The 24,247-nt window shown below is 46.5% G+C and overlaps 1 protein-coding gene across 2 annotated transcripts in view; it reads left to right on the top strand.

Moving 5' to 3' along the window:
- The window catches only part of MEGF11 (multiple EGF like domains 11), a 330,575-nt gene extending 308,456 nt beyond the window's left edge, over positions 1–22,119 (top strand). Inside the window, exons 16-26 of one of the 2 annotated variants that reach the window (XM_081155271.1) lie at positions 591–719; positions 1,762–1,890; positions 2,376–2,504; positions 3,013–3,141; positions 4,430–4,666; positions 6,261–6,379; positions 8,615–8,681; positions 9,299–9,400; positions 11,901–11,957; positions 18,473–18,679; positions 19,328–22,119. In XM_081155271.1, the coding sequence (XP_081011397.1) occupies positions 591–719; positions 1,762–1,890; positions 2,376–2,504; positions 3,013–3,141; positions 4,430–4,666; positions 6,261–6,379; positions 8,615–8,681; positions 9,299–9,400; positions 11,901–11,957; positions 18,473–18,679; positions 19,328–19,488 (1,466 nt within the window). In that variant the 3' untranslated portion in view covers positions 19,489–22,119. Of the gene's footprint in view, positions 1–590; positions 720–1,761; positions 1,891–2,375; positions 2,505–3,012; positions 3,142–4,429; positions 4,667–6,260; positions 6,380–8,614; positions 8,682–9,298; positions 9,401–11,900; positions 12,306–18,472; positions 18,680–19,327 lie in introns of those variants that run through there. The other variant, XM_081155272.1, reaches the window with a different exon arrangement.
- The last annotated feature ends 2,128 nt before the right edge of the window (positions 22,120–24,247 follow it).

Raw genomic sequence — 24,247 nt, 5'->3', positions numbered from 1 at the left:
AGAAATACCATGGAAGCTCAGGAGCTCTCTTGAGAACAGGACTGAGCTGAGGCTTCAGGAATAGGTCAGATTTCAAGAGACAGAGGAAATAGGTAGACAGGGATAGACATTCAGGGCCAGTCCTCCAATAAATGGCAGACAGACATACCACCTGCATCTGTCCCTCTCCTTTCAACTACAGACATTTCCTGCCCTCACAGTTATGGGATCAGTGATGCTGGCAAGAGTGTGGTAATGGAAAGCAGAAGGCTGCAGGGCAGTGCAGGGAGCACTGGGCTGAGTGCAGCGGTGGGATTCCCAGCCTCTCCACTTGTCTGTGAGACCTGTCGAGTGATTCTACCCCATGGGCTTCAATCTGTTCCTCTGTCGGAGGAGATCATTAATAGAGCCTTCTGAAGAATGCAGCTGTGGGCACAAATAGGGGAACTCATTCATGTGCCGGTGGGGAAGGGCCGAAGTGAACAGTTCCTAAACAGATCCATGACCCCAGGGTGGTCATGGCTGTAGCCTGGAAACTTCTAGGGATGCAGCTGTGAGTGGTAGTCTGGTACTGGTGGGAGGGCAGGTGCCAGTCTGTCCTCTGTCCACAGTGTGTGCTGGAGGGTACTTTGGGCAGGACTGTGCCCAGCTCTGCTCCTGTGCCAACAATGGGACCTGCAGCCCCATCGATGGCTCCTGCCAGTGCTTCCCTGGATGGATTGGCAAGGACTGCTCACAGGGTAAGCTACCGCCTCCTGGGAATGCCCCCCATCCCAGGTCAGGCCCCAAAACACCCTGCTCCTTGTTGCTGGTGCCTCTACCTCCCAGGGCTAAAATCTTCTGCGAGAGGAATGTCCACCTGAGTCCCGCTTAGCTCTCTAGCTAACATGATGAATTGTTAGGCTTGATCACTGGCATTATTAACTGCCAGTGTCAAAGGTATTGATATTGTCAGTAGTACCATTAATATTATTAATATGAAAATTAACACTCCATCAGCACCTGAGCAAGGAGTAGCCCCTACATTTGGATGGAGAGGAAGAGGGGGCAGGGACTGGCATGCTGGAGTTAGGGAGCAAGGAAGTGAGGTGAGGCAAGAGCAGTCACCTTAGAGGGGCGAGGGTGTCCTGTGGGTGGCCCATGTGAATGATGTCCTAGACAGGGCATTATAGGGGCTATTCATGTAAGGTGTATCTAATCTAATCTAAAGGTTAACAGGGACCCCCCCCCAATCTAAGGGCAGACACCCAAGCTCTGCCCTGGGTATCTCCTTGGCTGATGGGTGAGACCTAGCCAGTGCCCCTTAGGGCAGTCCCAGTTAGATGTTCTGGCCTGAGGGAATTTCCATTCTGATGAAGGAAACACAGGTGCCATCCTCAGGGAGCTCACCAGCCAAAAGAGCAGAGTCCCTACCAGGGAAAGTTCCCACTCTCATGGGGAAATTAGCACACAGTGTTCACACAGTAAACTACACTTACAGTTTATCACACCCCCTACACATTCCAAATCAGTCAGTCCCCAGAGGAAAGGTTCAGGAACACTCAGAGCTGGGAGAGGGGGCACAGAACCTGGGCTTAATAGGAATCCTGGGTGACTGGGGCAGGAAGTGAATGGAGGAATTCTGGGATCAATACAGTACACCCCACCCACCCCCCCGAAAGCCAGGAAATACCACCTGGGTGCATCCTGGCATCTTGACAGACATGCATCTTCCCTTCCTCTCCCTCCCTTTGTCTGTTCATCTCTGTCGTGCCCTCACCCTCGCATCCCATCTAACCCCAGCTTGCCCACCTGGGTTCTGGGGCCCCGCTTGCTTCCACACATGCAGCTGCCACAACGGGGCGCACTGCAGCGCAGAGGATGGGGCCTGCCGCTGCACTCCTGGCTGGACCGGACTCTTCTGCACGCAGCGTAAGCTCCTCCCCCTGGCCTCCCAGCTACTCAGAATCCCACGCTGCGGCCTGCTGGCTGCCTTGGGGATTGTCTAGGGCTGCAGTTGGAGGGAGGGAGGAGGTGGGGCCCCAGGGTCGGGAGCCGCCCCCCCTCCCACCCCCAGGATTGAGGAACTTGACTGGATTCAGGGGTTAAGAAGCCCAAAGTCCTGGGAGGGCAGGGCTATCAGGTTCCCCAACAAACGCCAAGACCAGTCCTCCTTTGGTCAGTGGGGCCCAGTGAAGAGGAGTGGCCTGTTACTACACAGCCAGGAGACCCCAGCCTGGCTTCTGGTTCCAGGGCACCTTTGTCCAAAGGATTCGCCACCCTTTCAGTGTGAGGGTTCAGAGTGTGGAAATGGCCCGAGTGCATGGTCTCACTAGTCCTCACCCCATGCTCAGAAAGAGGTGGCAGGAGACAGGTTTGGTCCCAGCTGCACCTCCACAGTTACTCCGTTTCTCCAGGCTGCCCAGCAGCGTTTTATGGGAAGGACTGTGGGCGTGTGTGCCAGTGTCAGAATGGCGCCAGCTGTGACCACATCAGCGGCAAGTGCACCTGCCGCACAGGCTTCACCGGGAGACACTGCGAGCAGAGTAAGCTTTCCCAACCCATGACCCTGGGTGTCAGTGTCAGGCCTCAGCCTCCTACAGGGAAAGCCTCCCCCTTCAAGGTCTACTCCATTCAGGGATCTACATGCCCTGCTCCCTTGACTTCTGGAGTCACTCCCAAGGAAAAGGGCTGGAGGTCGTGCTTATACTGCTGTTCGGTTTCTTCCTCCAGTTGAGTGGGGATGGGGAACTGTTGAGGCACAGGAGAGGCCTGAGCGGGTAATGAGGGAGGCAGACTCTGTTCAATTCTTCTCTGAAGCCCCTATGGCACCCAGCTCAGGGCCTGGCATGAGGATACTGTATAAATGTGTCAAGTGAAAAGGAAATAAGGGTGGGTGTCCCCAACTCAGGGCTAGAGGTGGTGCCTACCCCCAACTATCAAACCAAAGACGAGCTAGAGAAGTAGGTTTCCCTCTGAGGCACAGCTGCCCAGATGGGAGGGGTGGAATGTGGCTATGTCTTGCTATCTACTCCAAATCTTCATGTTACATAGGATGTGCCCCAGGAACCTTTGGCTATGGGTGTCAGCAGCTATGTGAGTGCATGAACAATGCCACCTGTGACCACGTCACCGGCACCTGTTATTGCAGCTCTGGATTCAAAGGAATCAGGTGTGACCAAGGTAATACACAGATGGCAGAGTCCTCGGGCAAGGGGATGTGGAAAAGTCCCCACAGGGACAGACTCTAGGGAGATCCCAACAGGAACAACTGGATTATATAACACTTTGTGACTTTATTCATATTTGGGTGGAGAGGAAGGAGGTGGTTCCAGGTGCTGGAGAGCAGATGGAGCAGGCAGTCTGTCTTCCCCGTGCTCATCCTTGGCAAGCTTCCTGTGAGCTAAGCAAGGGTAACCACAAGCTAGTGCTGTGGAAAGATCACCAGACCATCTGACGATCTGCCAGATTCTGGTTCTGTCAACCTGCTAGGTGTCCTTGATCAGGTCATTTCCTTTTGCTGAGCCTGTTACTCCACATGCACAATGGAAAGAGTAGATTAATCCTTGTCTTCCATGATGGCCAGAGGTTCTGCTGAGAGCCAAGGAGCCCACAGGGGCTCAACCCTGGCTCCAGGTCTACAGTCAGAAGACACCCGTAGGGCAGTTGGGAGGACCAAGTTGAGATAATGTGAGCCCTTGATAAATGGTTTTGTATACATAAAAACCCTCTGTAAAGTGCTGCAAACATGTAAGGGATTATATTGCTATTGGTTCTAGGAGATGGGGGATGACAATGGGCTATTATCCACATGACAGAAAAGGGGGCAAAGCCTATACATTGCATTCTGACGGGGGTAGGCCACACATATCAAGAGGGGTTTTGTGGGCAGTAATGGTGGGCACATTGGTACAGCACATATGGTACTCACAGTCCCCTGGGGAGGGTGGGATTACTCTCCCCATTACAAATGACCCAACCGAGGACTCTAAGTCACATCTAAGAAGCACAGCTGGTAAGCAGGGAGAAGGGCTGAGTCTAATTTTTTTCTACCCCTGAGAAATCTGACCCTACCAATAACTGGTTGTCTGATCTTGGGCAAGTTACCTAACCTTTCAGTGATTCAGTTTCTCCATTTGTGAAAGAGAAGGAATTAAACAGTCCTTATTTCATTGGGCTGTTGGGAAGGTTAAATGAGTTATTATCTGAAACTCATTTTTGGAACAGTAAAATACTCAATAAATATCATTTTGTTTCCCATCCACAATCACATTTGTTCCTGGGGGGTTCTCTAGGACACCACCCACTTTAGGCAGTTGAAGAAACAGGCACAGTGAGGGTTGAGATCACAGAATTAAAGAATAGAGCCAGGACCAGAACCCAGGTCTCCTAATGTTACAGAAGTCTAGATGTCTAGAGCTGTGAAGAGCAAGCAGGTGGCCCCAGGCTCAGGTCCTCCCTCTACCCACAGCTGCCCTCATGATGGAGGAGCTGAATCCCTACACCAAGATCAGCCCAGCTTTGGGTGCAGAGCGGCACTCGGTGGGTGCTGTCACAGGCATCGTCCTCCTGTTGTTCCTCATTATGGTGCTGCTGGGCCTGTTCGCCTGGCGCCGACGAAGGCAGAAAGAGAAGGGCCGTGACCTGGCTCCCCGTGTCTCCTACACACCTGCCATGAGGATGACCAGCACTGACTACTCCCTCTCAGGTAAGGGCTATGCCCCCAGCATACAACCCAGGAAGAACCACACCATATCCTTGGGGACACCTGAGTTTACTGCCAAAGGTGGGTGGTCATGCCTGCAGGGTGGGCAGCTGGGGCTGGATGCTCAGACTCCCCTAGAGAGGTGATGGGAGTGGAGAGCAGGAACCTACTTGGGAAAGGCAGATAGGGTCCCAAGGGTATCATTTCCTGGGCCCCCAGCACTGGATGCCTATGATGAGGAGCCTCCTTCCATTTCCCCAGACCTTCCCATCCTTCAGCCACAAGAGCACCCACCTAAGCAGTAACTTTCCAAAACTCTCCAGGGGACCTCTCTCCTGCCTGATTCCTGTGATGCCTCAGGAAACTGGCCTTGGGGTCCAGTGTCCAGACCCTGTCCCACTTTTGCTTCCTTGGGTGAAGGTATCAGAATAACCCTCCCTTCCCAGTTCCCAGAGTTAGGAAGGCCCTGTTAGTACAGTGAAAGGGGATGGTGCCTGCCTTGGGGGGATCTGAAAGTGTGGGCAATGTCCCTATGGCCAGACGGGCTGGAACCCAGTCTGTCCACAAACCTGGTGGTAACTCCAATAGGCATCCTATCTGGGAGTCTGAAGGGGTGAGGGTGCGGCTATTGAGCCAGATCCTTCCACTCCCCTGAACCCTGACTGCTGCCTTAGAAATAGGAAAGGCTTTTTGCTTCATATTTAGTTAAACAGAAGAGGCTGAAATGCTCTGAAATCACCCATAGCCCTGGGCCACAGGAGGCTCGGCCTCTCTGTGGGAGCACAAGGATGACAGCTCTCTCCAGCTTGCTCCATAGCTCACAGATGACCTGAAGCCTCCTACCCTTGTACTTATAAAACCAACATCACATCAGCCCATTCCCACTACATGTTGCTTACCATGTGCCCAGCTCCATGCTAGGTGCTACAGGATAGACAGAGGCAGCCCAGATGCAGACCTTACCTTCAGAGTCCCTGGCCTGCAATCTCCCCACACACTGACCCCCACCCGCACCCTGGGGTTTCAACCAAAGCAGTATCCTCTGATGAAAGCCTAAGCCCACAGAGAAGATTTGGGGATTTTCTTCTATGACTGTAATGAGCAAGGTTGGCCAGGTTTGCCCATGCCATTCCACTGGAATCCTCCAGCCTTGTCGAGAGGTCCTGGAATACATAGGGCAGGAGGGCAGGACTGGGGCCAAGGAGAGTAGGGTTCTCTTTATGGCCTCACTAATGGGATCTCACCTTGTGGGGAGGAAGGAGAGAATCAGCATAGCCCCTAAGTAGTGACTCAGGGATATCTGAGGCTGTCAAAGCAAGCATATTCTCATCCATGCTCCAGCTGCTGGTACCACCCCCCACACTGGCGAGACTACCATGCATCCTGCATGCTTTAGGGACGGCCACCATGAGGGAAGGGGAAATCAGGCTCCACAAATTTCTGTAGGGGCAGGGGGTGCCAAAAACTTGGGGGCTGGGGGACTTGGCTGTCTTTTTGCAGAGCACTCTCAAGGCTGCTCAGCCCAGGCATTAGTATTGGGGCATCTCATTCCAGGGGCAGGAGTATGATGGTATGTGGCAACTTGTTCTCTTCCCAGATTTGTCTCAAAGTAGCAGCCATGCCCAGTGCTTTTCCAATTCCAGCTACCACGCACTGGTATGCGGGGGGCCTGCCACCAGCCAGGCCAGCACTCTGGACAGGAACAGCCCCACAAAGGTACCGGGCCCCTGACTCCCCAGCCCCTACCCACTGTCCTCCCTTCAGTCCTTACCTCTGCCCAGGAAGGAACTGTACCCTACCCCCACCTGGAAGGTCCACATGGAACTAACTGCCAATACATTAAACATAGCCCTATGGTCCATGGAACATGTAAACACTCTGTAAAGCATGTAACAGGGAGCCTGCAGGTTACATGGAGCCAACAAGCGCCATGCAACCAACAGGCATCACATGTAACTAACCCCACACCCTGTGTGTAACCAGCTGGTACCAAGTCATGTGATCATGTGTAATCTTGTCACATAACCATGTACACCATGTAGCCACTTTACCACGTTAACACATGTAATCAAAACCCTGCACCACATACCACCAATCACTGAAGTAGGTTACCAATACCATGTATACAACCAGCACATTATAGAGTAACCACTATTACTCAGGTAACTAGCTGATGCCCTTGTACCTGGATATACCATGTGTCATTAGTGTGCACCCACATCCATTTATTGTAATCAGAACCAATGCAAGGGACATGGGACCCAAACATTAGCCATAGCCAGTGTTCTCGTTAACAGTGAGTCCTATGGGCCTTCCCTCACAGCTCCGAGCATAACTGTGGGCTGGTGGCAAGATGTCTTCTTACAGGTCCTTGGGCAAGGACGTCTAGAATACACATATAGTGAGCCCTGCTGGTGTGCCAGGACCCATACTTGGCAGAATAGGAAGTTCAGAAATGAGGAAGAATAGCCTCAAGGACTGTAAGGTTTGACAGGCTCATGCTGCACACACCTCCTGACACCCACTTAAGCATGTATACACACACAATAGCAGGACCAGACTCCTGGCTCCCTGCAACACCCATCCTGGGCCAGGAACATGGACAGGAGCACTTTTCATATTCCAGGCCTCTGCCCTAGAGCTTGGGGAAACCTTTCTCTCTGCTCTACAGAAAATGTCCATCAGCTCACAGATCATGCCTGCTGCCACAGAACTGATGGCAGTGCAGCCTGAACACTCTAACAACACAGATACTATACAACTCCAAGTCAGCACCCAAGGCCACTCACCTCAGATTTTCCAAATGAGAGTGCTGCATACAGGATACCTTGAGGCCTATATGCAAGGTCTGTGGCCATCAGCCCTATATAGAGCCCTGTAGCTTTGACCCCTCTTCCAGGGTATCATCTCAGCTCAGATCCCTATTCCCAGCTACAGCTTTAGGCTTATCTGAGGAGCTGGAAGCTGAGGGAAAGGAATCAAGTTTCCCAGTAGGAGGCCCTTGATTAACTAGAGCCACATTATCAAGGCTGCAGCAGGTTAGAGACAAAGGATGCCAGGGATGAGAGGCAAAGATCCTTTGTGGCCATGTTATTCTTGGTCTCATTCTAATAGCCACCCTCATTCAGTAAAGTGCTGGAGTTACTGTAAAGCAGCCCACTTGGTAACTCTCTAGCTTACCTCACCCCAGGGGCCCAAAGTGGCTTTGTGTAGTCAGAGACCCCTCTGGAAGACAGTCAGGACACACGTAGCAAAGGCAGGCAGCTGTGATGAGATGATACAAATATGGATGTGGGAGCTGAAACCTGAGTTGTAGACCCAGCTCTGCCAGACTCCTTGTATAACCAAGTGCAGGACCCATAAGCAGGACTCGGGTCCCATCTGTGAAATGAGGACAACCATCCTGGCCTCATATGGCTGTGAGAATACAGGAAGAGAAAAGATTGCACCATAAGGACACCCTACCCTGAAGTTTTCCCTTGGTCATATTAAAGGGAAACTCACACTCAGCCCAGGCCGAGTGGCAGAGGCAGCAGTGATGTTGCAGGCAGACTAGCACCTTCCTCTGTGCTGGAGATGGCCTCATGTTGCAGGTGAGACACTGCCAGGGCCCACCCAGCTGACCTACTTCCCGTCAGGACCAGCTTGGTTCAGGCCAGCTCTTGGCCCTTGGGAGGACCTTCCCCTGCCCTCATTTTCCCCAAAGGCCTGGGAACCATACAGCTTCAGCCAGACAGCTTAGATGGTGGTATGTTCTGCTCCTGCTGGCATCAGCCACACCATGGTGGCCTGTCATGGAACACCTACCTCTCCCTTTCCCTGAACAATCTAGGACCTAGGTGGGTCTGGATCATCACAGAGGTGGGTGCACAAGGCTGATAAGAGTGAAGTCTGGGCAAGGGGTACCTCTGGGGCACTAGGTATTAACTGGCTCTCCTACTCTCCAAACAGCTCAGTAACAAGTCCCTTGACAGAGACACAGCAGGCTGGACCCCTTACAGCTATGTGAACGTGTTAGGTCAGTAGTGATTTGAGTGTGGTCCCTGCCAGCATGTCCCACCCTGTTTTCCTTCTCTGCATTGAGGCGGGCCCTGTCCTAGCTCTAAGAGAGAGGGTTAGTAGATGAATCCTGAGCATGATCTCCCCCAGGGAGAAGGGGTGTGAGGAGGAAACCCAAGTGCCTGTTTCAGATTCATAAGCAAATGAAGCCCAGGACCCTCTTCATTCCTATATTAGGGGGTAGGGAGAGGGTAGCTGTGACCCAGGGACAAGGGAAACTACTAGGGCCCCAGGTATGGGGATTATTCCAGATGGAGGCTGAAGATGCACACACCATCTAGAAAAGGAACCCCCTGTCCAACCTAGGTCCTATACCAAGGTACCCATTTCAAGGGTTTCTTCCCACTGCCCTGGTGGACACCAATTCCTGTAGGGGGTAGGGGGTGGGAAGCAAGGCTAATGGCCTCAGCTCTAGCAAATCCCCATTGTCCTGCTGGCCCCAGCCCCTTTGAATGCTACACATAGGGGCCCTAATTCCTTCCAGCCTGCCCTACCATGACCCTTACACCCCCATCCCCTCCCCGCCATTCCAGGGCCCTGGGAATAATAGCTCCTCCCTGTCATTCCTCTCACTAGACTCCCATTTCCAGATCAGTGCCCTGGAGGCCAGGTACCCGCCCGAGGACTTCTACATTGAACTTAGACATCTCAGCCGCCCCGCTGAGCCACACTCACCAGGTTAGCCGCCCCCAGCCCTACCCTCTACCCCCTGGGCCCCTCAGGCTCTCATACCAGTCCAGACCCAGCACTGGCTCTACCTCCCATTCCTGCCCCTTGCTTAACCCATCCCCACTGGTCCCAGAACTCTCCCTATTGAACCCCCATCCCTCCCAACATGATTGGTCTACAAACCCAATCCCCTAACAAACGAAACCTGCCTAGATTCCCCCATCACCCCTTCTGCTCCCATCATGGTCAGTGGATGTGGACAAACTGTGACTGGTGTTAGGGGAAGGGGACACAATATTGTACTCCCTGCAGTCAACAGACTACAACCCAAAACCTTTGAGAAATGACCTGACGATGGCAACACCTTTGGGGTTCTCTGGGCCCTCTGGGTGTGGCTGGCAAACAGATGGTCTCTGGCCCAAAAGCCCAATGTCCCCCAGACCCACCAGTGGCCTAGGCTAAGCTCTCCCAGATCCTAGGGTAGGGCTGTCAAGCAGGGATCTTGATACCTGGGACAGGATGTGTCAACCAGCATCCTCTGTGCTCATGTATTAGGTTCAAATTTGGTGGCCTGGCAAAGATGCAAAAAGGAAACGTGGAAAGCCAGTTCTGCAATGGAAGATGTTGGGTAGAAGTTACAGGTGATATCATAGGAGCAAGTGCTATGAATGAATAGAGAATGTGGGCCCCTTTAGGGCAGGACCGTAGCATACTGGACAGCCTGGGCCTGAGCTCAGGCTCTAGCTGGTTTCTAGAGCTCAAGGGAAACAGCTCTATCAACCTCTGCAGGTCTCTGGGCCCAATAACACTACCAGTAAAGATTCTAAATTCAGCTGCTGGTTGAGTAGGCATGGGCTACAAAGACCCTGGGCCTGTACCCAGGACGGTATGTTCTTGGCTATGGGGCCATGGGCAGTGTCCAGGGCATTCAATAACCCCACCAAATACAACCCCCCCCCACCCCCCCCCACACACACACCACCACCACTACCCTGTATCTCTTTCCACATTGGGGCATCTTCTGGGCTCAGCCCAGATTTCTCCCTGTTCTGAGATCTCACTCTTCAACCAGTATAGCCAGAGCCACCACTCAGTCATTTTGGGGGTTACACCCAAAAATGGCCAATGGGAGAGAATACTTGGAGAGATCTAGTTGCAATTCAACTTCTCACTTGCTAGTGTAGTCTCAGAAAAGTCACTGCCCCTCTTTGGGCCTCTATTTCCTATTATATGAAAAGGGGAAAAGTTAACAGCCTAGCCTCCGTCCTTCAGGGAGGGCAAAGGAAACCCTTGTCTGGTGTAAAAGTGCTGAATTAATGCCAGGGATACAGATTGTTGCAGTCATGTTTCTGAAGGACACGGGTACCTACAGGCCACCAGAAGAATAGCAAACTTGAGAAAACCTTAGACGTGGTTCTGCCCTATCACTCAGTAATGGGTGAAAGGGAGGCAGACAGGAGTAGACTCCTATAAATTCAACTTGGGGACTCTATGTGGAAGAGGTATGGGGAGGTATCTAAACAACAACAGGTTGGTTTTCAGTATCAGAAACGAATTAGTCAAAAGGAGCCAAACTGTACTTTAGTAAGCACTTGCTGCATGCCTTGCCTGGTATTGTGTCCTCCGTCAAAAGCTGGGGGGGGGGGGGGGGATGGCTTTCACTTTGAGCCACTGTCATTATTGCCCGAACCTAAAAATGCCAGACAATTTCTTTTCTGGGATCAGCAGCCACAAAGAACCTGAGCTTGGTCCCTAAATCTGTATGTCCTGCCTGTGGCTGGAGCTCAGGACCATGTACTGTGGGAGCCTACCATAAAATGTGACAGCTAAAAGGGAGAAAAGAAACCCTTGGGATTGAAAAACACTGGTAATACTTTTCAGACAGCTCTCAATTAGCTGTAAATGGTCCACCCAAAAAGAAGGAATAACTAAGAAAGCTGACTGTGGATGAGGAATGACTATACATCCCACAAACATGACCTCAGCTACCTGTCCACCTCCCTCTCTGGGTCCCCTCAGTCAAGCTTCTGATCCAGGAGAGGAGAGGCAGGACCAGAGCTGAGAAGTAAGAAGCAGTCTTCAACCCTATTCTAAAATCCAACAGAACTAGGATTTGGAATGACATGCACCCTTGCCAAGCTAAGAAATGGTTCTGATTCATTTCTTATTCTACACTTTTGGAGTCTGGAACTTCAACTATAGTGACTGCAGGTGGCATGAGAACTACCTTTCATCACCTCCTGGAATGTTAGAGGAGGAATGCTGAATATGTCAGAGGGCGTTATAGCTCACCATTAGTGCTTACGAGCCTTTTAAGAATTCCTATATGGTCAAAAAGATTTTAGAGTAGAGTAAACCCAGACTAATCTTCTAGCACTAAAGAACTATTTATTTTCTGGGTAGGGGAGAAAAAGGCAAAAAACAAACAAAAAAACCTGAAGCCTACACATGTAGTCCAAGTAAACCTCACTCACCTCCATATTTTTCTTTCCTTACACTCTTTTTGCAGGTGCTTGTGGAATGGATAGACGTCAAAACACATACATTATGGACAAAGGCTTCAAAGGTAGAGTATCCAATCCTGACGTCCCATTAGAAAGGGCTTAGCAAGATAAAGAGTACAGATCTGAAATGACCAGAAATTCTACCAGAGAGAACTGCGCACCTGTTCCCCCAAACCCCTTAAAAGTTAAAAGACAACAGGACCTGGGTCTGCTGGGTAGCTCTGCCCAGGAGGAGCAACCATAATAATAATGAATTCATCTTTCAGTTTCAGTTGCACCTGCTTAGCAAACGCTGTGGGTTTTTTATAGATGCCAAATAAATGTCTTTGGAAATGTAGAATGTCATTATCCAACCAATTAGTACAAGTTAAGTTGATTAAAAAATCTGAAATAAAGTCAATCTACTTGCCCCAGAGGCCTCCTGTCATTGCAATGGTAAGGACCACCACCCTGCACCTGCTGGCTTTCTGGGGCACAAGGAATGAAAATGATACCCTAATATTGTATGGCACTCCACCCTCAAGAAATCTCTGCCCCCCGAGAACAGGGACACTAGGACTAATCCCAACACATGGGAACTCTAAGTCGGATCATCCTTCTAGGAAGTCTATGGGTAAAGCCAAGATGAAAGGTCAGGTCCTGCCTTTGGGCTTAGGCCCTAGGTTTAAATGACAGAATGTGTGAAATAGGTGGCTTTGGAACCATGTCACTTATTACTCTGTAATTTATTAACTGCTTAGACTGTGAGCTCTCCAAGGCCCAGTTTCCTCATCTGCAAGGTTGGGATAATTACGCCTATCATCCTATTGTCTAACAAGGTTGTCATGAGTATTCAATAAAATCACAGATGGGAAGTGTTTTTGCATATTGTAAAGGATTGTATTATTGTAATAGGGCTGTCCTTTTGTCTCTGAGGTCTATTTAACAGTCTCGGCCAAACTGAGTAAGAAATGACTCACAGCAGAGGTCCCAATGGATATCCTAAGGCTAGCTGTGCACCAGAATCACCTGATGTTCACACTCATCTCCCCAAGATTCTGAAGCAGTAGATCTAGAGTGGGGTCCTGGAATCTGCATTTATGCAGAGTACTTCAGGGTATCCTTATGCAGCATATCACTTAGAAACCTAACTAACACTTAGAAACCACTGATTTAGGCTGACCCAGATTTCCCAATTACTGTTCTGGTCTATCAGACTCAACCTTAGACACACCCAAGACACAGCCATTTCCTAACCAAGGAGAGCTTGTCATCTATAGCGCTTGGTGGGATGGCTGTTAGAAATGGGGTGAGCTAGGGGTGAGTGGTGGTGGTGATAAAGAATTATATCCTGAGCAAGAGAACAGGAAGGTGAAGTCTCCATCAGCACTTGTTAGGGTACACACTGCTCAAGAGAATGATCTGGAAACAGGTCAGCCCTAGGTTTCTGGCCAAAGGACATTACTCCCTTGTGAGCAGCATTCTGGCAATTTTCTATGAGTTTTGACTTAAACCATCCCAATGAAGGCAAGCACCATTACAGCAGGTATAAGGCTTAATACAGAAAAGATAGCTCTACTGCTTTAGCACTGTGACCTGGGACCTCAGTTTCTTCCTCAGAGGCATAAGGATTGGGCAGAAATAGTTAAGGGCCTTTCCAGCTCTGAGAATATGCATTACTCAATCGTGAATAAGCTCAGACAGGCCCAGAACCTCAACAAACGAGCACACAACTTTCCTATGCACTGTGCCATCCTGAGCATTGTGATTAGAGTAGCTACTTGCAGACTTGCAACCATGAATGTAAAACAAAGCTAAGGAGAGCATGATCTCTGCCTCAGCATCATTCATTCCTGTTTTGTGGGGACATGTATTTGAGCTTCTGAGTGCAGATTTCGTTTCACCACTCTGGTTACAACCATCCTTTAAATTAGAGAGAAAAGAGGGCTATGTAGGCAAATGTACCAGCAGGTATTGGGAACTAACACATGTGAACAAGAGAATTCAAAGAGGAAAATGAAATGTTACGATTCAAAACTTTACAGAAGTATTTATCAAAGATATGGAATAAACCCAGAAACACTGGCTGAACTCCCAAATAAACACTTAATAATAAACTAGTTTGTACCAGGAATGAAATTATTTCCTAAACCTATTATACCAAACTGTTAGGAGTGAAGAATCTTAAGTGTTCTCTAAACTCAATGGGAAAGAGCCCTGGTTGGGAGTTAAAGAGATTCAGATTCTAGTCCTAGTTCTTGCTATGTGGCACCAACTTGGTCACAGCATTGTTTTCTGGCTCTAGGTTTCTTACTCTACTAGGACAGGGTTGTACTAGCACCATCTCTGGGGCCCTTTCCAGCTTTGACATTCTCAAAGTCATTAAATAGTCAATATTCCCTCTCTTTCCCATTATTTACTGAAGACCTCTACTTGCTGTCATTCTGGAGGTCACGTGAGCTATGCTAACCTCATTTTACCTCTTAAACACCTTTGTCATCACTTCCCCTTCTCCCACTCTGCATAATGATTCGGCAACAAACTGCTGGAGAAGAAACCTTCCCCAGTACTCTCCCCATCACCTTTATGACCCTGAAATCCTGGATTCCACTGTTGCTGCCACTTTCCCCACGTTACACCTCTTGGTAATCTAACCAAGTCTCTCCTTGTAGTCACCTTGGGTTCCAAGGTAGTTTGGAGCCCCCTGACATTCTGAAAACTTTTTTCAGCTACTGTGGTTCTCCTGAGATCTTCCCTTTCCTCTCCCCATATCCTTGTCTCAATCCAGAGAAGGATGCTAATTTAGGGCTCAGGAAGTGAAAAGCCAGCGTGGTCTTCTAATAACAGTAGTCAACTGGGAAACTATGGTTTCCCCCAATAGTAAAATATTGGCCTTAACTAGATGTTAGTTGAACCTGAAGCCCTGGGAAATTCAGATCCCATGCATATGGTGGCCTTGGAAAGTCACTTCCCTCTCTGGATTTGCTGCTCCCTGTTATAAAATGAAGATGTTTACATTAGCTCTCTTCAGAGGCCCCTTCTGCCCCCCACAGTTTATGACTGTGTGTGATTTTGGGAAGGTAGGAACTAGATGAGAACAAATACCAGGGCATTATAGGGCTAAGACTTTAATACTAATGGTAATTACCTTGGAGGAGTGACTGACTCCCCAGAGCTTGGGTAGCCTTGGTTGATGCTTCCTCTTTCTTTACAAAAAGCCCTGAAATGCAAGGACTGGCTGGGGGGTGGGGTGGGGGGGGGTGGAGCTCTTAAAGGATGAGGAAGTATCTTAGAGCAGCTGGTTATTCTTCCCCTTTATCACGCCTTCGCCCTCTCCCTCTCCTCCCTCCCTCTGGGCAGGCAGGTAGATGACTCAGCTGGAGAAAACAGTAGTTTCCAGCTTGCCTAGCCACCCCCAACTTCCAGTTCCAGATAGGAATCCAGATTCAGATTCTTCCATAACTCAACACCCTCCCCTATCACCTCAACACACATACACCCCCTCTATCCTTTGTCTTTATTGCTGGCCCCTTTATGGAAGAAGATACAGCTTCTCCCTGACACTAATCGCCTCCCCCACAACCCCAACTTCTCTTTTATCCATTTAGGTGCATTGCCTGCTGCAGAGCAAACAATTTATTCCCCTAAACTTGGAAGAAACCCTGACTTTTCTGGTGGAAATGGAAAGAGGGACACTATTGCCTGGCTGAGGCTCTAATAGGCATTGAGCTAGAGCTCCCAGGCTCTCCCACTGTCATGACTGAATAGTCATGGGATATTCAAGAAAAGCTTACAGCTTGGACTTTCTCAGCAGGGCTTGACCCTATAGATAAAAGATGTTCCTTGAAGGTAAGGTGAAGCTGCTGCAGGCAGACTTTGCATTTAGAGATACCAAAGAAGAGCACAGGAGCATAAGGAAACTGATAGGAGGAAAAAACACCTTAATTGGGTAACAAAGAAGACAGGGGTTGAGTCTTTACTTACTAAAATTAAGCACACTTTATGAGCTTCAGTTTCCTCATTTCTAAAGTAGTAATACTAGTCCTTCCTGCCCAGCCTCCTTCAAAGATGTAGCAAGTATCAAATAACTAACCCTAAATACTAGTTTTAAGTGACACACAAAGTGAGCTATCGATATTCCTTAAGTTCTAGAAAATATGCAACTGAGGCAGCTGCCAATCAAAGTAAAAGGATGTATGTGGGAGAGGTGTTAGGACTTCTCTGAGGAGATAGCCCCTTTTTAAGTAATTCCAATCCTCAGCTTCCAAACAAGCCAGAGTCACATTGCCTTACTCCCTAGCTGGTAAGTTCCAAACACCCAAAGTGGGACCAATGAGCCATGCTACTAGGGTTCCTGGATTTAGCCCCACTCCCTTGTTTGAAGAAACAAAGTACTCTAGAGGCAAATATACGTGGCCCAGGGCAGGTCATGGCCCAGGAACCGCAGCACCTTTCCCCATTGAGCCTCACCAGCAGTGGGGCCAATCCAGCCTCCCTTTCGTCCTTGCTGGGGCTGCCTGGGACTGCTCATTGTCTAGCAAGAATGTTTTCTCCTTCTGTCTAGGGTTCTATGCTAGAAAGAGGCCATAATCTAAGATGGAACCAAGCCAATATCCACTATAACTAAGCTCTCCACTGTGGACTAAGTTGTGATAGAAAAGTGCTCTGAGCCTGGTTCTAGAACTTGCTTTGCTACTGATTAGCAGTATGACCCTGGAGAAGTCACTTCCCCACATGAAGCCTCAATTTCCTCATAAGAATAAAGGTGGGTAGGGAGTGAGAACAATATCCTTGCTCTACAAGGATATTGTAGGGAGTGAGAACAATATCCTTGCACCACAGTATGTTATGAACACCTGAAGGAACTAATGGATCAGTGTGCTTTTGTACAAGATTGAGGAAACGTTACCTGCTGAAACAGACAGATATCAGTAGCTCTACACCAACAGAAAAGTAAATCCCCTCCCAATCATCTCTTAGGGGAGAAAAGACTACTTGTGGTAACATACACACCTCAACTACTTCAGCCACATGGAGTGTTCTGTTCTGTTCTCACTGGACCAAGGTACATCTTGGTCCAGTCACCCCTTGAATTACATTATCACTTTCACTTTTTTACATTTCCATCAATTTCACAAGTTGGAGGCAGAAAGCAGCGATAAACAGAAGCCCAAATGTAATTTGTGGTAGTTCTAGAGAAAGATCATCCAAGAATATCACCATCTGCTACCACTTGTAGAAATTTAGAGCCGAGAGGCCACTTACATCCCTCAACTTTCAAGCCCCACGAACTCAGTGCTTGCTTCTAGACTTCCTGGATGGCAGAGCCTCAGACAGATAGATGAGGGCCAGAGCTGCCGGATCACAGAGAGAAAGAGTAATAGAGTCCTAACTCAACTTGGGACAATCTGCAAGAGGCAGTGATCTTCTCCAAAAGGGGAACAGGATAGAGGATGAAGGAAGGGCTCCCCTTTCCTCCTGTGACTCCCAGTCACAAGGAAAGAGAACTTTCTTCCTCTAGTGGAGCTAGTTACCTGGCTTCATACTTAGAAACTACTTTGCATACGTTTACCCTAACATACCTTGAAGTCTTGAGGATGATGCATGCCTAAGAGGTGGCAGGAGAGAAAGCATGAGTTCTCCTAGTATCAGAGAAAGTTACTACTAAAATAGGTTTCTTTTAGCATTCACGTGAACTGAGGTAAATGACCACAGAGGATACACTGCAGGCTTCCAAAATAACAGGAACTTTCCAAAGGCTAGCTTGAGATCCAGGTGCTTCTGACACCTCTTTTACACTTCTATCTGCCCCACCTCTGATCACAAGCTTCTCAGAGAACAGGGATGCAGCCAGTTTGCTGCTGAAAGGATACCAAATTGCTGGCACCTGTGCCAACACACACACACAGAGCCTACTTCTTCTCAACCTAAGCATTTTAATCATCAGAAAAAATACAGAATGGTATTGCAGAAAACACACAGGCCAAGGAGTCCCAAGGCATAGATTCAAGTCTTGGCACTGCCATTTTATGAGCCGTGTGACCTCAGCCAAGTCACTTCATCTCTCTGGGCCTTCATCCTATAAAATGCAAGCTATCAACTATCCTTGCAGGATTTTGTAAAAATTAAATATATGTGAAAGTACATAATGAATATCTTGAATTAATCTCTTTCTGGTGCTATACCTTACTACTAAGAACACCTACCTACCTAGGAAAGCACTCAACGTATTTAAAAATTAAACCTTGCCTGGCCAGGCGTGGCTCAGCGCTTGAGCATCGACCTAGGATCTAGGAGATTGTGGTTCAATTCCCAGTCAGGGCACATGCCCGGGTTGTGGGCTCAATCCCCAATGGGGGGCGTGCATGAGGCAGTCAATGACTCATCACTGATGTTTGTATCTCTCTCCCTCTCCCTTCCTCTCTCTCTGAAATCAATATAGATATATTAAAAAAAAAAAAAGTAAATCTTGGACTATGACAGGCTTTTACAGCTCCAAGATCGCAAAAGCACATGAACTTTGACTGAAGTCTGTTTCTGGTATTAAAATTAAGTCTTATGTCCTTGCTGGTCATAAGAAATCTCTTTTGCCTTGCAGATTACATGAAAGAATCCGTGTGCAGCTCTAGCACTTGTTCCTTGAATAGCAGTGAAAACCCTTATGCCACAATTAAGGACCCACCCATCCTCACCTGCAAGCTTCCAGAAAGCAGCTATGTAGAAATGAAGTCGCCTGTGCACAGGGCGTCTCCGTACACAGATGTGCCATCCTTGTCGACATCTAATAAAAATATATATGAAGTTGGTAGGTGTCTCAAATAAGTAACTTAGTGAAATCAGTTACTTAGTGCATAGTGCAACATCTGAAATAAAAACAATCCCTCTCCACTCACCCTGTCTTGAAAGCACACCTTTCTTTTGTTGCTTTTTAAGGAATCCAAGGTGAACTGCCTGTCTTTCCCAGGGCCCTCCTCTCTCATGCAGGAATCAAATTCTTGTGTCAACTCTGCTTTAAAAAAAAACACACCAGGACTAGTATGAAGCAGAAATACTAGGGGTGGGAGTGGATACACACACGTACACTACAACTGATTGTTGATACAAATCCCAGTTTAAAAAGAAAACAATCAGAACAGAACATTTATTAACTTTTAAATCACCACCTTCTACTTTCTCCCAGTTTAACTCATGTCCCTGGGCTCACTGCTGAGACCCCTACACTTCTAGGATATTCTAAATCTCTTGGTTTTGACCAAGCTTGGGATGGGATTCTGACAGCACGCTCACTTATGTTTTCCGTCTCTGGAGCGTCAGCCCTAACCCTCATGTATTTATCACAGATTTATACATCCCTGGATTCTCTCCCCACCCAGTTAAATAGAACTCTCTTCCCCCCAACAAGGCAACCAAAGCTAATCTGTTCTCTGAACTCATTTTTCACTATATTCCTTAGAGCCCACAGTCAGTGTGGTCCAAGAAGGCCGTGGTCCTAACTCCAGCTATATCCAGAATCCATACGACCTACCTAGGAACAGCCACATTCCTGGTCATTATGACCTCCTCCCAGAAAGACAGAGCCCTGCCAATGAGCCCTCCCAGGACAAGCAGTCTTAAGAGGGATAAGCTTCTCTCTTGCAATGTGCTCTGCTGAACATTCTCTGACTCTCTGAAAGAAGACAATCCCCTGACTTGAAATAATGGTACAGACTGACTCCAGCTGCGTGTTAGTTATTACTTTCACCTGGAACTAAAGAAGAGCTTCCAAGTGGGACTGGGGTAATTGCTCAAAAGGTCTGTTTGCAAAGGTAAATCCTATCACCCACCCAACTCCAAATTACCTGGATTACATGATCTTTTAAAACATTTAGGAAAAAGCTATTCATCAACATGAACTAAATATAGCTAACTATATTTATTTATGTATTTAACTATCTGAAACATGATGCTTAAAAAGCATGTAGAATAGGTTTTACAAACCTTCCTAGGGGGAAAGTAGGACTGGGGAGGGGAAAGGATTAATTTAAATTACCTGAAATGTATATGTACTTTTGGTTGCTGTTACCATCAACATGTTTGATTACCTAAGATCATTAGTACATAGACAAAAACTGTGCTAATATCAAACCTAAAGTACCTGTACATATATGCCTGGTCTATCCAATTACAATGGCCAAGGTTACATTACAGTTTACTATGTAGTCTAATGCTAACAACTTCAATTTTTTAAAGTAAGACTTAAATAAGTACAAATTAACTTTCCCTCTTCTGCCCCTGCTGGTAGGTAGAACAAGGAAAAAGAGTTTTCAAAGCTCAACAGCTTTTCAGTCTACGACAATATTTCTGGCCAGTTTTTACCAAATCTTGCCAATTCAAAGTTCCAGAATATTGCAAGTCAGCCCTGGCCTTTTCATATCTTCTTGGTCCACCCAACACCCAAGTCATTCCATGGGAAATAAAACTCAGGTGATGCTTTAAGCAAGCAGTCACAGGCTGATGAGAATTAAGTATCCCCAAAAATGGGTATTTGGCCTCTCATCAAATTTATTTGGTTGGCATTCCTTGACTCAGAAGAGTACTTGCTTTCAAGCATTTCTTCATAATCTTGAGCTTGATGTAGAGAAAATTAGACAAAAGAGGATATGTCAAGTTAAAATTGCTTGAAGTACATTATGCTTTTTGATGGAACTAAATTGAAATGATCAAAGAAAGAATGGACTGTAATCGGTTGCCGTAACTTGATGTAAAAACTTTATAGTAAACAGCACATAAGGACATGAAGTACTTCTACCTTCTACCTTAAACCCACCACCTGCTAAGATGGCCAAAACTGAATTACAATGAGCTAATGCTCCAGATCCCAGTATTCAGACATGTCTGTACCTTCCATTACTAATGAGCATAGAAAAACTGGGGCTCAGATGAGTCGAAATGGAGTCAGCTCCCAAGCCCTAAAGTGGACCTCCTCACAAGAATTAAAGACTGAAAGGGCAAACCAAGAAAACTAATGGGCACCCCTATACCACTCTATTCTCTAATAACAGTTCAGCCAGTATAAATACTTCCAAAAGGTATACAGAAGAGGAACTATATGACTGCAAAGCTGGAACAGTTGCTACAGGAAATGTGGGAGTTCCGAAGCCCTTGATACAAATTGGAAGTCTGCCATGGAACCCATTAGTTTGGGCAATAACCAGCAAAAGCAAGGGGGAAAAAAATGAGTAAGCCCCTCCTCCCCCATTTCACCAAGGCTTAAGCAAATGCTGTTAGGGGAAAATATCTAATACTTAACATGAATGCTGCATGTCTGCATGGGAGCAAGCGATCGGCAAAATTACTTCCCAAAAACAGCCTTATTAAATATAAATACTAGAAAATACTTTGTAGACTCAAGTAAAATATTTCTCATATATATGTAGAAAGAAAGATAAGAGACTTACCTCAGTATTTCAGGGCAGCAAGTGCTCAATTACCTTTGTGAAGCAAAGACCAAGAATCATGGTGAAGTCAGATCAGCAAGGAGAAACTTCATCTCAATCCCAGGTTTTATCTTCTTCCCTTACCCTGCATGTACAGTAACTGCTGCCTGGCAAACTGCAAACAAGCACCATCACTCAAGTTTCAAGTTTCACCTCTTTTTGGCCAACTATCTTCTGGGCAAATTTCAACAAGAGGTGGCATGGTGAAATTGCTAAAGCACTGGGTCAAGAGATTTGAGTGTTACTTGCCCTCTTTGGGCTCTTTTTCCCCCGTGTGTAAAAAAAGGAAGAAGCAAGAGGGGTAAGGGAGCCCTAAAACCCTTCAGTTCTAGCATTCTAATTTTTAAGGAGATGTACCACAAATTAAATCAGGACCACAAGAAAAGGGAAAGACAGAGGGTGTGATTACTTGGTGACAATGGTTGTCTTCACATATCTATGAATTACTAATAAAGACATTTCCATCTTATAGAACTGTTAGGAACTTCTGTCTAGCACTGTCACAAATAAGTTCATGGTCAACCTAAACATGTGCACTGTGCATTTTATTGACAACTTGGAAAGATCTGTTGAAGTATTTTACAGAAACTATGTTTTCACTCAAGTAAAGTGATGTGCATATAATTCAAATGAATAAAGAAAACACAATGATTGTACAATAGCATAGGTGAGACTGAAATGGCAATACATTTTTTAAACAACCCAGATTTGTAATATATTTGTTCACTGTTCAGAGGGATCATACCTTGTTCAAAATAAAATTAATTTCTCAAACTAATTTATAGGAATGCCTACAGTTGTGTTTCAAACCAAAAATGTGTCTATAATCTACACCTTAGATTTAAAGGTAGAACTAACCTACATTTTGTGTGGTCACTTTAGACAGCTAGAAGAGTGAAAATTATCCCATAGATGCTTGAAAATAAAGTGAAAAAGTTCTATCAAATTTATAACAAGAGAGTCACTTCCATTAAAGTAATGAATGGGAACTACATATTCTTAATTCATGTCCAAAAATTACTGAAATATCTCATAAACTTCAGTATACTCAAACAGAGACTTTCTCTGCTTTCACAAAGATTTGGACTCAAAGGCAACTATTACAGCTTGTGCACACTCAGAGGCACAAAGGTAATTCTATGGAATGGAATAAAGGCAAATATAAGGGTCACCTAATTTGCATTAAGAGCAATGAATAGCTTTCCACGAATAGAAGTTATCACCCAGTACAGTACTCTGGGTGCATCTGTTTTAGGGCCTTTTAATACATAACTTTGTGACCTAACTAGTGAAAAAGCAGCAGGATTAATTTTATTATAAAATACAGATGCTAAAAAAGAGCTTAATGTATTTAATGGTGTAAGTTTAAAATTTCTCCTTCAGACTTTCAAAGGTTTGTACATACTTAAGTCAAATTAAATCATTTCAACTTACCAGTTCAAGAGGCTGATGTGATACTCAAAGGGTATACTCCCATTTACTAAAACGTTTAACCAAGAATACATTTTTGCTAGTTAGAGATTAAAACTCATTCAGAAAAGAGCTTCCTCCTAACAGACAACTCTCAAGGGCTGGAGCCTGACATCTTAGTGAAAGATAAAACATAATCAAGAATTTTAAGGCAAAAAGGGTATTTACTGAGAACAATAGTTTAATATTATGACTTATGAGGCTCAGAATACTACCCAACACCATAAATGATAAACGAAGGCAGCAGGTTTTATATTCAACATAGAAGATTCAGGAATGACACATTCTATTAGCCATTCATCTAATATGTGGCAAAAGAGGAGATGGAAAATCTTTCTTAAAAGGGATGGATGGATACATAGGGATTCATTATACTATTATTTATAATTTTGTATAATTATATATTATTTACAATTATAATTATATAATTTTTAATAAATTTTTTAACCTGAATTTTAATTGTCAGATTATAGCTCCCCAAGCTAAACTAAAACGAACCCTAAGGTGAGCGCCTCACTCTTTTAAATGGTCCTTCCTTATCTGATACAGGGTTGTAGGAGGGATAGAAGAAATGTAAATATGAACAAAGCCCATTCCCTATCCTTGTGGATCTTACAATGTAGCAATTACAAAAGGGCAGGAGTAAATGGAGGGCTCAGGTGGTTAGTGGAGTGCTTATTATACATTTTCTTCAGACTTACAGAGCTAGAAAGATTCTGAGCAGTGGTCCAATCCAAACCCACACAAGGTAGCTCTGGTCTGTAGCTAGAGTTGTCAGAATCCCTCCTGATTCCAGCCTCCCAAGGCACTGTCTGGCCCAGCAGATGACCCTCCAGAGCCTTGTGTAAGAGAAGACATGGGGACCTGAGCTCTTACAAAGAACTATTTTTAGACATCCACTTAAATGTAAATCAAGACCAGTAACTGAGAATCCTAACATCCTCCTCCAGAACTGTTTTCATATCAAAGATAGCCTACAGAAAGTGTGTTGCTCCCTAGGGCTTCCCAGACTGTCCTGTTTCAGGCATGACCTTCTATTCTTAGGCCCATAGGATGAAATGCTTTGGCACAGAGACTAGTACAATGTAATCAGCAACTTCTTAAAGATAAGGAACCAGCCTTAGTTTGGCTCAGGGATAGAGCATCAGCCCTCGGGACTGAAGGGTCCCGGGTTCAATTCTGGCCAGGGGCACCTACCTCAGTTGCAGGCTAGAGCCCCAGCCTAGGTTGGGGTGTGTGTGGGAGGCAACCAATCGATGTGTCTCTCCCACCCCCCGAAAAGCAATTTAAAAATATCCTCAGATGATTAAAAAAAAAAAGATAAGGAAACATACTACTTCCCTATAGAGATCTGAGAAGATGGTATGCTGCGACACCACGTTTTCAGTAGGGGAATGGGTACTGGGAAAAGCAGTAGTACACTTATT

The sequence above is a fragment of the Miniopterus schreibersii genome (assembly GCF_964146895.1).
Source record: "Miniopterus schreibersii genome assembly, chromosome: 1".
NCBI lineage: Eukaryota > Metazoa > Chordata > Mammalia > Chiroptera > Miniopteridae > Miniopterus > Miniopterus schreibersii.
This window is presented reverse-complemented; position numbering and strand designations above follow the sequence as displayed.